Here is a 12,882-nt window from a genome sequence, read left to right on the forward strand (position 1 = left end):
GGACCCATCCTGGTCACCCTGGTCACTGTGGACCCGTCCTGGTCACCGTGGAGGTGACCTGGTCACTGTGGACCCATCCTGGGCACCCTGGTCACTATGGACCCGTCCTGGTCACCGTGGATGTGACCTGGTCACTGTGGACCCGTCCTGGTCACCGTGGATGTGACCTGGTCACTGTGGACCCGTCCTGGGCACCCTGGTCACTGTGGACCTGTCCTGGTCACCGTGGATGTGGCCTGGTCACTGTGGACCCATCCTGGTCACCCTGGTCACTGTGGACCCGTCCTGGTCACCGTGGATGTGACCTGGTCACTGTGGACCCGTCCTGGGCACTGTGGATTTTGAGTCCTGATGTTTTGTGTGTTAGACTATGAGACTCTGGTTCCCATTTAAGTCTTCAATTTCGCTGTCGGTGTGCTTGTATTCACAGGGCATGTCTTGGCCGACATTTGTGGAGTGTGGTTTGAATGTGAATTGACCCTGGTGTGCCTACTAGGTGCTGCCCAGGCCCAGTGTGAAGGCTGCATTCTGTGCCATCTTCAGCTCTCAGAGCCGCACACCTGACCCTGGCACAGGCTGGGTCTTCATGAGCAGATTCGGAGGCTTTCTTGGTCTCCTGCCTCTAGTTGGCAGGGGGTGGGGCCTCCTCTGCTTTCTCTGCAGGAGGTGGACAGTTGGGAGCGATGTCTGCTGGTCGGGGATGGACAGTTGGGAGGGATGTCTGCTGGTCAGGGGGTGGACAGTTGGGAGGGATGTTTGCTGGTCAGGGGGTGGACAGTTGGGAGGGATGTCTGCTGTTCGGGATGGACAGTTGGGAGCGACGTCTGCTGGTCAGGAGGTGGACAGTTGGGAGCGATGTCTGCTGTTCGGGATGGACAGTTGGGAGGGATGTTTGCTGGTCAGGGGGTGGACAGTTGGGAGCGACGTCTGCTGTTCGGGATGGACAGTTGGGAGGGATGTTTGCTGGTCAGGGGGTGGACAGTTGGGAGGGATGTCTGCTGGTCAGGGGATGGACAGTTGGGAGGGATGTCTGCTGGTCAGGGGGTGGACAGTTGGGAGGGATGTTCACTGGTCAGGGGGTGGACAGTTGGGAGCGACGTCTGCTGTTCGGGATGGACAGTTGGGAGGGATGTCTGCTGGTCAGGGGATGGACAGTTGGGAGGGATGTCTGCTGGTCAGGGGGTGGACAGTTGGGAGGGATGTTCACTGGTCAGGGGGTGGACAGTTGGGAGGGATGTCTGCTGGTCAGGGGGTGGACAGTTGGGAGGGATGTCTGCTGTTCGGGATGGACAGTTGGGAGCGACGTCTGCTGGTCAGGAGGTGGACAGTTGGGAGCGATGTCTGCTGTTCGGGGTGGACAGTTGGGAGGGATGTTTGCTGGTCAGGGGGTGGACAGTTGGGAGCGACGTCTGCTGTTCGGGATGGACAGTTGGGAGGGATGTTTGCTGGTCAGGGGGTGGACAGTTGGGAGGGATGTCTGCTGGTCAGGGGATGGACAGTTGGGAGGGATGTTTGCTGGTCAGGGGGTGGACAGTTGGGAGGGATGTTTGCTGGTCAGGGGGTGGACAGTTGGGAGGGATGTCTGCTGGTCAGGGGGTGGACAGTTGGGAGGGATGTTCACTGGTCAGGGGGTGGACAGTTGGGAGGGATGTCTGCTGGTCAGGGGGTGGACAGTTGGGAGGGATGTTCACTGGTCAGGGGGTGGACAGTTGGGAGGGATGTCTGCTGGTCAGGGGGTGGACAGTTGGGAGCGACGTCTGCTGTTCGGGATGGACAGTTGGGAGGGATGTTTGCTGGTCAGGGGGTGGACAGTTGGGAGCGATGTCTGCTGGTCAGGGGTGGACAGTTGGGAGCGATGTCTGCTGTTTGGGGTGGACAGTTGGGAGGGATGTCTGCTGGTCAGGGGTGGACAGTTGGGAGCGATGTCTGCTGTTTGGGGTGGACAGTTGGGAGCGATGTCTGCTGTTTGGGGTGGACAGTTGGGAGGGATGTTCACTGGTCAGGGGGTAGACATTTGGGAGCGATGTCTGCTGGTCAGGGGGTGGACAGTTGGGAGATGCTTGCTGGTACAGGGGTGCATAGTTGGGAGGGGCGTGTGCTGGTGCTTGCTTGGTGCCAGTCAGTGTCACTGGAGGCAGCTCCCATGAGGAGGGAGTGACAGACCCCTCCGTCTGTGGCAGCCATGTGGCTGGGAAGCGGACTCTGCTTCTTTCTTGGCCTGAGTCGGGTGGTTCTTTCATGAGTCCAGGGTCCCCGGCCAGCCTGCCTTCCTCTCCATCCTTTGGAGTCTTGTGAGAGCTGCCTCGAGCTGTGTCCCTCTCTGATCGTGACTGGTGACAGTCAGGTGGCCTGTGTCTGCTCCGCCTCCCTTCTGGCCCAGAGCCAGAACCTTACCGGTACCTTTTCCCAAGGCCAAGGCCATGTGGAACTAGCAATGGCCTCCCCCGTTCTGCCTGAAATGAGGACTGTGACACCTCAGTCCGTGGAGAGGCGAGAGGAAGGGGATCCCCAAGGAAAAGCTGCAGGAACAGTAAGTCCACATCAGACTGCGAGAGCAGTGTTGAGGCCGAATCTCGGGACGAGGAGGCGGTTCTCCATCCTCTGCTCAGCAGCACTTCGGTGTGTGTGTGTATTGTTTGTTTGCTATCTGGGAGTTATTTCCTCCTGATTATAGAAGCCACATGCCTTCCACTTAGCGCCTAGACGCGGAGAAGCATCGTCTGGCCCGAGTCCCCCGCTCCTCCTGTGTGGCTGAGGCTCAGCTGCGGGGAGGGACATGCGGTGAAGGTGATGCTGGGGACGCCTCGCGGGGCGTGCTGGGTCGTGGTGGTGCCCGGGCTCCTGAGACCCCCCTGACAGGCAGGTGGAGGCTGGATGGGACGGCCTCTCAGGGAGCCAGCTGGGGGTGGTGAGAACTGGAGGCTCTGTGGCCGGCACAGTGGGTTCCGTGCCGGTGTGGTTGGTTCCCCAGAGGAGCAGAGGCTGCCAGGAGGCACATGTGTGGAGGGTTTATTTTGCTTCATTTTCTTGTCTGTCGTTGCAGAGTTTTATCACAGAGGCTGTGTAGGCTGCACAAAGACCTGCGAGCCCCCAGGCAGGAGATGAAGACATGGCGCCTCCCTCTTCCAGCTGCTCAGGTGGTGCTAGGCACCAGCGCCTGGTTCTTTTTCTGCACAGACAGCTGCACGAGTCGGGCCGAGGGCAGAGTCCTTTACTGGTGCTGCTGGTTGGGTATTTACTCCAGGGCTGGGGTCCCCTCCAGGGGTCCGTGAGCCCCACGGCGACACACGGCCAGCGCTGCCCTCCAGGCCTGCACTTTGGGCCGCTCAGCTCCAAGCGCTTATCCTGACCAGGGCCCTGTGTAGATGCCTCTGCACGTCTCCAGCGCTGCACATCACAGCCCTTGGCAGAGCGGGGTGCGGTCTGTGAACAGCTGGGGATGCAGCTGGGCTGTGCAGCCTCCAGGCAGAGATGAGCACAGGACACTAAGCCCTTGGCAGCCGTTGCGCAGCACCCAACCCTCCATCCCTGGCTTACCTGCTGGGGGCACTGGGCCCCGTCGGAAGCTGGCACCGTGCTCAGGAGGCCAGTCAGGAAAGATTCCTCTCCCAGAGCCGCAGTCGAGTTAGGTCAGGGACGAAATTAGACCGAGACGGCAAGAGAGATGGCTCAGAAGAGGGTGGGAGGGGCAGGGACACGCAGGTGGTGGGGCAGCCCTCCCTGAGGAGGTCAGGACCCTTGGGGCCAGGCATAGAGCTGTGTGGTGTGGGGGTCACCAGCAGCTCTCGGGGACCGCAGATGGGCATAGAGCTGTGTGGTGTGGGGGTCACCAGCAGCTCTCGGGGACCGCAGATGGGCATAGAGCTGTGTGGTGTGGGGGTCACCAGCAGCTCTCGGGGACCGCAGATGGGCATAGAGCTGTGTGGTGTGGGGGTCACCAGCAGCTCTCGGGGACCGCAGATGGGCATAGAGCTGTGTGGTGTGGGGGTCACCAGCAGCTCTCGGGGACCGCAGATGGGCAGAGGCTGCAGACTTCGGCTTGTTCTAAGTGGGGAGGGGCACCGGGGGCTTTGAGCAAAAAACGCTCCTGGTGGACTTGGGCATTGAAGGTCAGCTCTGGCCACTGTGCGCAGAGCCTCCTCTCAGAAGGCGGCTGAAGCCACCCCAAGGCTGTGCGGTGGAGGCCCAGCGCTCCCGGTGATGAGAAGGACTGAGGGCAGGGACTGAGCGTTGGTGGGTCGGGTGGGAGCCTGGGGCCGGAGGTGGGGGCCGAGTCCGAGGGAAGATCTGGGGCTGTGTGAGTCTTGGACACTCATTCAGGATGTTGGATGGGCAGCGTCATTTATCTGTTTCTGCTTGCGTACAGGTGCAGGTGCTTCCGTTTGGGAGGCCTGGAGTATTTATGTAATAATGGAATCGTAGTTATAAACCACTCTGCAGCTCCCCTGCTCAGCAGCACGTCATCAGCTGTTTTCCTGTGAGCACCACGATCGCTGGCTGTGCGCCGGTTCCCCGAGCCATGTTCCCTGTTCACAGGCTCTTACCCGCAGGGCTGCCACGGCGCCGTGTGCATCCCGGGAGCTTGCAGGCGTCCACTAGCCGCCGTCTGCGGGGAGTGTCCCTCAAGCCCTCACTTGTTCTGTGTCCCCAGGTTTACTCTCCTGGCCTCTTGCCTGACCACGCCGCATCCCCTTACTCTGACCTTGGCCAATCAGGACCTGCGTGTCTGGTGGATTTTGGAAGCTGCCTCACTGGGGACGGGAGGCATAGGCCAGGGGACAGCCTGTGGGAGGGCTGGGCCATGGGGGCTGCAGAACAGGAATGTCCATGGCACCTGGATGCAGGAGACCCTCGTGGGCAGGAGCGTGGCTGGTGGTGCGGTGGCCTTGGGAGTGTTGAGGCCGTCCCCTCAACCTCTTTCGTGGAAGCAGAGATGCCACTCATCACGTGGCTTCCAGTAAAGAGGGCCTGGGACCCTCAGGGGACCCTCAAGTTCCCAGACTCCCGGTCCACGTCCTTGCCATTGTGCTGGCCGAGGGGCCCCTCAGCCCACGTGGGGGCCAGGGAGAGGGTCCTGCCTGTCTGGGTGTGCCCCCATGGTGGGCCCTGGAGGCTCCAGTCTCAGGGAGAGGAAAGCCCGGTCTGCCTTGACCTCCTCACTGACGTCTCCGGGGTCTCCAGGGCCTGGCCCAGGTTTCCCAGGGCTGCGCTGTGCTCCCTTGGTTTCTGGAGTCCCTTGCAGATAACAGACAAGAGAAGCACGCCTGTTGATCTCTAGCCTGTGAATTATTTACTGTTCCTGGAGTGAGTGGTGGAAAGCCCTGCGAGCGGTTGGTTCAGAGGATGAGGCCTCACCTGGAGAGTTTGTCTAGTTTACTCCGATGAGGCCTCACCTGGAGAATTTGTCTAGTTTACTCCAAGCCTCATGTACCTTTCAGTCGCTCTCTGAATCACTGTCTTCGGTGGGTCAGGACGAATCCACTGCCTGGGCCTGGGCCTGGGCCTGGACCAGTGCTCGTCAGGTCTGCTGTGTGGGGCCTGGGGGCGCTTGCACTTGTGGACTGGCAGCTCATCAGGAAGAGCTGGGGAAGGCCTGAGACCAAGACAGCCTCTGGCCTGGAGGAGGCATGAGGCCTGGGCAGCCACATGGCTGGGGACGGTGTGAGGCCCAGATAGCCTCTGAGGGCAGGGGGTGGCATGAAGTCCAGACAGCCCCTAAGGGCTGGGGAGGCACAAGGCCCAGGCAGCCTCAGGACTGGGGAGGCGTGAGGCCCAGGCAGCCTCTGGTGCTGCTGCATTGCTCCTGGGCAGCCTGGGGGGCCACAGGGCATCTGGAGGCATCTGCGAGTGTCTGGGCTGTCCCAGCTGACGTGGGTCATTTGCTCCACAGGCCACCAGCTTGGGCTCCCCACGGCAGGCAGCAAGTGGGACTCGGGGAACCCGGCTGTCAACCTGTCCACGGTGGCAGTGATGCCCGTGTCAGAGGAAGTGCCCCTCACCGCCTTCGCCCTGGAGCTGGAGCACGCCCTCAGCGCCATTGGTAAGCCTGGGCCTCCCGGCCTCCAGCCGTCCTTGGGTTCTGGGCCTGCGGAGGGGGGGTGCCGGCTGCCCTCCGTCTTCGAGGGGACGCGGCGGTGGGTGGCCGGGGCTCAGGTGGGGTCAGTGTTCCGTAGTGTTTCCAAATTTCTGGCAGCTGTTAAATCTGGGGATTCAGGGACAAGGAGTTGAATTTCCTGAGAACTCAGAATTCTGCGGTATTCAGGTATTCTGTAATCTTTGCAACATTTTATTTACAAGTTTCCATGTGATTATAGAGACCATGATAATAGGAAGTCAGTTTTCTGTGGGTTTAGGGTTATACTAAGAATTTCAGTGTTGTCTTGGCAAAATAATGCAATAATAATGAATGTGGCCGGGCACGGTGGCTCATGCCTGTAATTCCAGCACTTTGGGAGGCAGAGGTCAGGAGTTCAAGACCAGCCTGGCCAAAATGGTAAAACCTCATCTCTACTAGAAATACAAAAATTAGCCGGGCATGGTGGTGCACATCTGTAATCCCAGCTATTGAGGAGGCTGAGGCAGGAGAATCACTTGAACCTGGGAGGTAGGGGTTGCAGTGAGCTGAGATCACACCATTGCACTGCAGCCTGGGCGACAGAGTAAGACTCCATCTCTAATAATAATAATAATAATAATGATAATGCAATTAATGTTGTGTAATTATTATGAAACAATATATTGTGACAAGAGTATTTCAGAACCATGTGAAAATGCTCTCTCCTGATACAGACATTTGGTAATAGAAAACAATAAATGCAAAAAATATATCATGTGGAAAGATACTACTGTAAACATCTAATATTTAAAAGTTATTCTCAGCCAGGTGTGGTGGCTCACACCTGTAATCCCAGCACTTTGGGAGACCGAGGCGGGCGGATCACCTGAGGTCAGGAGTTCAAGACCAGCCTGACCAACATGGTGAAACCCCATGTCTACTGGAAATATAAAAATTAGCCGGGCATGGTGGCGGGCACCTGTAATCCCGGCTACATGGGAGGCTGAGGCAGGAGAATCGCTTGAACCCAGGAGGTAGAGGTTGCAGTGAGCCGAGATCGCACCACTGCACTCTAGCCTGGGTGACAGAGCAAGACTCTATCTCAAAAGTAAATAAGCCGGGCGTGGTGGCTCACGCCTGTAATCCCAGCACTTTGGGAGGCCGAGGTGGGCGGATCACAAGGTCAGGAGATCGAGACCATGGTGAAACCCCGTCTCTACTAAAAATAGAAAAAATTAGCCAGGCGCAGGGGCGGGCGCCTGTAGTCCCAGCTACTCGGGAGGCTGAGGCAGGAGAATGGCGTGAACCCGGGAGGCGGAGCTTGAAGTGAGCCGAGATTGCGCCACTGCACTCCAGCCTGGGCGACAGAGCGAGACTCCGTCTCAAAAAAAAAAAAAAAAAAAAAAAGTAAATAAATAAAAGTTACTCTCAAAACAAAATATTAAAACACATAAAGCATGGATTGCCTTGTCTGATGACCTTGACCGTCATTACATGACACATATTCCCAGTATATGCAGAAAATCGTACTCATTTCCAGTGACATCAGTCAGAGTATTCCAGGTGCATCCAAAAACATCTTCTAGCAGTGCGGTGGAGCTGTACTGCTTCATAGAAACTAGTTACCTTTAAAAAACACTTTTTCGCCGGGTGTGGTGGCTCACGCCCTTAATCCCAGAACTTGGGGAGGCTGAGGTGGGAGGATCACTTGAGGTCAGGAGCTCGAGACTGACCTAGCCAACATGTTGAAACCCCGTCTCACTAAAAACACAAAAATTAGCTGGGCTTGGTGGTGGGCGCCTGTAGTCCCAGCTACGAGGGAGGCTGAGGCAGGAGAATCGCTTGACCTTGGGAAGTGGAGGTTGCAGTGAGCTGAGATGGTGCCCTTACACTCCAGCCTGGGCAACAGAGCGAGACTCCGTGTCAAAATAAACAAAAAAACCACTTTATTTTGAAATAATTATAGGATTGGAGAAATTGTAGAATAGTAAAGAGAGACCCCATGTTCCCTTCGCTGGGGCTCCCTCACGGGCAGCGCGTTAGGGGGTAACATCGAGGCCGGGACGTTGGCGTTTACGCCATCTGTAGACCCCTCGGGCCCCAGCAGCCCGTCCGTGCCCTCCTGGGTGTGTGCGGTGCGGTGTGACGTGGGTGCCGTTTCTGTGACCTGCACCACACAGGGCCGTGGGGCCGCTCTGTCACGGAGGAGACCCTGCAGGTGGCTGCCACGTTGTCACCCAGCACCCCAGCCTGCCGGCAGCCAGGGACCTGTTCTCGATCTCTATAATTTCGTCATTCTGGGAAAGTGATAGAAATGGAACCACACAGTGTAGCCTCTGCAGACGGCCTTCTCCCACTCAGTCACGTGCACCCAGGTTCCTCCTGGCCTTTTTCTGGCCTGGAGCTCAGTTCTTTTTGGTGCTGAGTCATCGTCCGCTGCCTGGACGCACCAGTTTATCTGTTCATCTACTGGAGGGCATCTCGGCAGCTTCCAGGGTTTGGCAATTAGGAGTGAAGCTGCTGTAAACACCTGTGTGCGTGCTTCTGGGTGGACAGAAGTTTTCACTTCCCTTGGGTAAACACCAAGAAGGGTGATTGCCGGATCCTGTGGTCAGAGTATGTTTAGTTGTAGAAGAAACCACCGGGCCGACTTCCAGTGAGGCCGCACCGGGCTACAGTCCCACAGCAGCGAGCAGGTTCCGGCTGCTGCATGTCCCACCGGCACTGGGCTGGATTTTGAGCTCAGAGCTGGGCCTTGGGTCCAGGGGGTATTCCAGGTCAGTTGTCAGAGGGGCCCTTATCTTGTGTGCCTCCAGGAAACAAATGTTGCCATTTAAGACAAGGCACAGGACACATTGATCTGATCTCTAGCTGTTTGTTTTGTTTGTTTGTTTTTTTTTTGAGACGGAGTCTCGCTCTGTTACCCGGGCTGGAGTGCAGGGGCGCGATCTCGACTCACTGCAAGCTCCACCTCCAGGGTTCACGCCATTCTCCTGCCTCAGCCTCCCAAGTAGCTGGGACTACAGGCACCTGCCACCATGCCCAGCTGATTTTTTGTATTTTTAGTAGAGACGGGGTTTCACCATGTTAGCCAGGATGGTCTCGATCTCCTGACCTCATGATCCACCTGCCTCGCCTCCCAAAGTGCTGGGATTACAGGCGTGAGCCACGGCGCTTGGCCGATCTCTAGCTTGTAATTAGAATTAGACCTCTCTGCTTCCCACACATGAGTCTCTGGGTCCTTTCCCACCTGGCACTGCCAAGCAGCACCCCCTCAGGCTGAGCCCCTCATCTTAGCTTCTCCCCCAAGCCTCTGGTGGCTGTGATGCCAGCGCTGACACTGGCGCCCCTGGTTGAGAAGGGCCCTGACAGCTGTGCCCACATGGAAGATGCGTACGAACAGGCATCTCGACACTGGGGACCCTGGCCTCTTGGCGTCTGGCACCTCGATGATCTGGGTTTGGGAAATTATGTTATCTCCCATCGTACAACCTTCCCTGCCCTGCACACGTGGCAGGACACAGAGATTCCACTGCTCCTTGTGCTGGAGGAGACCGAGGCTCAGAGAGGCTGCCCAAGGCCTCCTTCAGGGCAGAGGGGAGGTAGCATCAGGCCACAGGCCCTTCCGCACTGGCAGGTGAAGAAGGCTTGGCAGTTGCGCTGAAGGGGAGCAGGCCTTGGGGGTGGGGAGAGGACTCTCACTGCCTTGCTTGGCGTTGGTGCCTTGCTCAGCCTTGGAGGTGGGCGGCCTGGGCAGGCTCCATTACTGGTGATGGTATTTTCAGGCCCGACCCTGCTGCTGACCAGTGACAACATAAAACGGCGCCTCGGCTCCGCTGCCCTGGACAGGTGCGTGCCATCAGCCCCGACTCCCTCCTCCCAGCCGGCCCAGTGCAGCCCTGAGAGGTGTCCCCACTCTGTCACGTCCGGCATCTGCACTGCAGCTCCTCATCCGGCACACCTCACCAAACACACACTGGGCAGCAGTGACCTGCTGGGCACTGTCGGGCCTCCCAGGAGATCCTGGCCCCCGCTTCCCACCTGGGCAGCCCGGGGTCTCACCTTCCCCCGCCTGCCCTGCAGTGAGCCTCAGCCTCTGGGCTTAACGGCAGCCTGTGCTTGACCACCTAGGCCCTGAATGACTCACTGCGAACTAGAGATAGCAAGAAATGCTGGGCCGGGAGGGGAAGGGGCAGCAACTGGTGCTGGCCTCTGCTGCCTCTTTCCACTGGGGACACGCACTAAGAGTGCCAGGCCCCTGCGGAGTAGTGAGGTCCTCCCTCTGCGGCCTGCAGTGTCCACGAGTACCGGCTGTCCAGCTGGCTGGGGCAGCAGGAGGACACGCACAGGATCGTGCTCTACCAGGCAGACGGCACGCTCACACCCTGGACCCAGCGCTGCGTGCGCCAGGCCGACTGCATCCTCATCGTGGGCCTGGGTGACCAGGAGCCCACAGTGGGCGAGGTGAGCACGGGGAAGGCCAGTGGAGCTGGGGAGAGCCCTCTCTTCAGAACCTCCTGTTTCTCTTTTCCTTTGAGTGAAACACTGCACAAACTCAGAAAAGGACAGATAATGAGAGCCAACACTCAGATATCTGCTACCCGCGTTTTAAAAACATGGTGCTGTATTGACCTCCAGCGGTGCCAGCACAGGCAGGGCAGGTCTCCAGCGGTTCCAGCACGGGGCAGGGCAGGGGCCCCACGTGGCCTCTTGTGAAGTCAAAGCCTCTGGTCGCCTTTCGCACTTTTACAGCCGGTACAGAAAGCTTCCCTTTCCAGGTCTCACCTTTTACATAAACGGTGCCCTATTTTATGTCGTCTGAAGTTTGCTCTTCTCCACAGCATTTAGGTTTCAGCGTCGTTCCTGTTCCCCTCGCTGCTTTTTCTGGCTACTTCGTTTTCTTCTTGTGAATGCCTCACCCTCTGCCTCTGCATCCTCAGCCAATGGGAACAGCCTTGTGCAGGCACCTTTGGGACGCCAGCCCCAGGCTGTGTCTGCAGGTTCCCAGATGGCAGCAGATCGCTGACCCGATTGCCTGTGGACCTTCCACCTGGCCATTGCTGCAGGCGAGGCCTCGGGCTCACGACTGCCCAGTCCTGTTCGTTCTCCAGCTTCCTGCCTTCAGTTCGCGTTTCCGTCTCCCTCCTCTGCTCCCTGCTCTGTTCTCATCACAAGCCTGCCTGGGCTAATCCTGGGGCAGCTAAAAATTCCTCCTCTCTGATGTATGTTCCTGTTCTGCAGCTAGTGATACTCCCTTGTGAGGGTTTGTTTGCAAAATACCTCATTCGAAAAGGTTGCTGTATGTGTTTATGAGGCAGTGTTAGAGAAACAGAAAGAGGAGGTGTCCCCTCCTGCCGTGCTGACCTTGCCCGGCACCGTGGACGGACAGACCCCTGCCGTCACAGCTTCGGCAGCGCCAAGACCAGGCCACAGCCAAGTTGCTTTGCAGAACCCGGGCGCTGCTCCCGGGGTCCTGCCCTCAGACCCTCTGTGCTGCCCTCAGCTCCATCCTGCCCCGAGTCGCAGGCTCGCCCGGCTGGCAGACACGTGGGCTCTGCCTTTCAGCTGGAGCGGATGCTGGAGAGCACAGCTGTGCGTGCTCAGAAGCAGCTGATCCTGCTGCACCGGGAGGAGGGCCCGGCGCCCGCCCGCACCGTGGAGTGGCTGAACATGCGGAGCTGGTGCTCTGGCCACCTGCACCTCTGCTGCCCACGCCGCGTCTTCTCCAGGAGGAGCCTGCCCAAGTTGGTGAGGCGGGGAGAGCCAGGAGGCCTGCCCGTGGCTCTGTCGTTCATTTCCTTGAATGTCCGAAGCTGCCTTCACATTCCCCACCTGATTTCCTGACACCTGCGCTCCCTGGGCCCTTCCTGTGCTTGTGAACGTGACCCTGCCTCACGTCTCCTTCCTCTTGCCCTTTGGGCCTCTTGTGGCCACGGCAAGGTGACACCCCCTGCAGCTAGGAGGCAGCCAGCAGGGTGGGGGCAGCCACAGGGCGGCCATGGGGCTGGGGGCTCACCGAACCCTGGGAGATGGGCCTGATGTCAGGGGAGGGGCAGTAAACCCTGGGGGATGGGCCTCACGTCAGGGCTGCTCAGGGCTGAGGCTGAGGCCCCACATCCGGCCGACGAGGGTGTCCTCAGGCCAGCACTGCTCCCTCCTTTGGGCAGAAGACCCTGAGACTTTTATTTTTTATTTATTTATTTATTTATTTTTTGAGACGGAGTCTCGCTCTGTCGCCCAGGCGGGAGTGCAGTGGCCGGATCTCAGCTCACTGCAAGCTCCGCCTCCCGGGTTTACGCCATTCTCCTGCCTCAGCCTCCTGAGTAGCTGGGACTATAGGCGCCCGCCACCTCGCCTGGCTAGTTTTTTGTATTTTTTAGTAGAGACGGGGTTTCACTGTGTTAGCCAGGATGGTCTCGATCTCCTGACCTCGTGATCTGCCCGCCTCGGCCTCCCAAAGTGCTGGGATTACAGGCTTGAGCCACCGCGCCCGGCCCCTGAGACTTTTAATTCCAGTGTCCTCAGGCAGCCCTGGGGCCTGAGGGTGAGAGGTATCTGGAGGCTGCTCATGCTTCACAGCCCCCAGCCCACAGCTCTGTCCAGGAACCCGCACCCTGAAAGCACCATCTGCTGCAGGATTGGGGGACCCCAGTGGGGACAGCTCTGAGGAGGCCCTCTGGCCCCCCACCTGGGCCCACTCTCTTGCCCACGTACCCTCTGCCAGTGTCCTCCCCCCAGTAGCTGAGCTGTCTCTGGGGCCCGGCCCGGGCACTGAGGTGTTGATCAGTCTTATCAGGCAGGGCGTGCTGCATGCTGGGGAGGATTTG

At 58.7% G+C, this 12,882-nt stretch overlaps 1 protein-coding gene across 19 annotated transcripts in view; it reads left to right on the forward strand.

Annotated features, from left to right (window-relative positions):
- The window catches only part of PNPLA7 (patatin like domain 7, lysophospholipase), an 84,728-nt gene that overhangs the window by 51,025 nt on the left and 20,821 nt on the right, over positions 1-12,882 (forward strand). For 11 of the 19 annotated variants that reach the window (XM_045372757.3, XM_045372759.3, XM_074015852.1 and 8 more), the window contains 4 exons: positions 5,891-6,040; positions 9,841-9,904; positions 10,351-10,519; positions 11,621-11,803. In XM_045372757.3, coding sequence (XP_045228692.2) covers positions 5,891-6,040; positions 9,841-9,904; positions 10,351-10,519; positions 11,621-11,803 — 566 coding nt within the window. Of the gene's footprint in view, positions 1-2,411; positions 2,806-3,043; positions 3,138-5,890; positions 6,041-9,840; positions 9,905-10,350; positions 10,811-10,896; positions 11,804-12,882 lie in introns of those variants that run through there. The other 8 variants (XM_074015856.1, XM_074015857.1, XR_012424028.1 and 5 more) reach the window with 7 other exon arrangements.

This window comes from Macaca fascicularis, chromosome 15 (genome assembly GCF_037993035.2).
Source record: "Macaca fascicularis isolate 582-1 chromosome 15, T2T-MFA8v1.1".
NCBI lineage: Eukaryota > Metazoa > Chordata > Mammalia > Primates > Cercopithecidae > Macaca > Macaca fascicularis.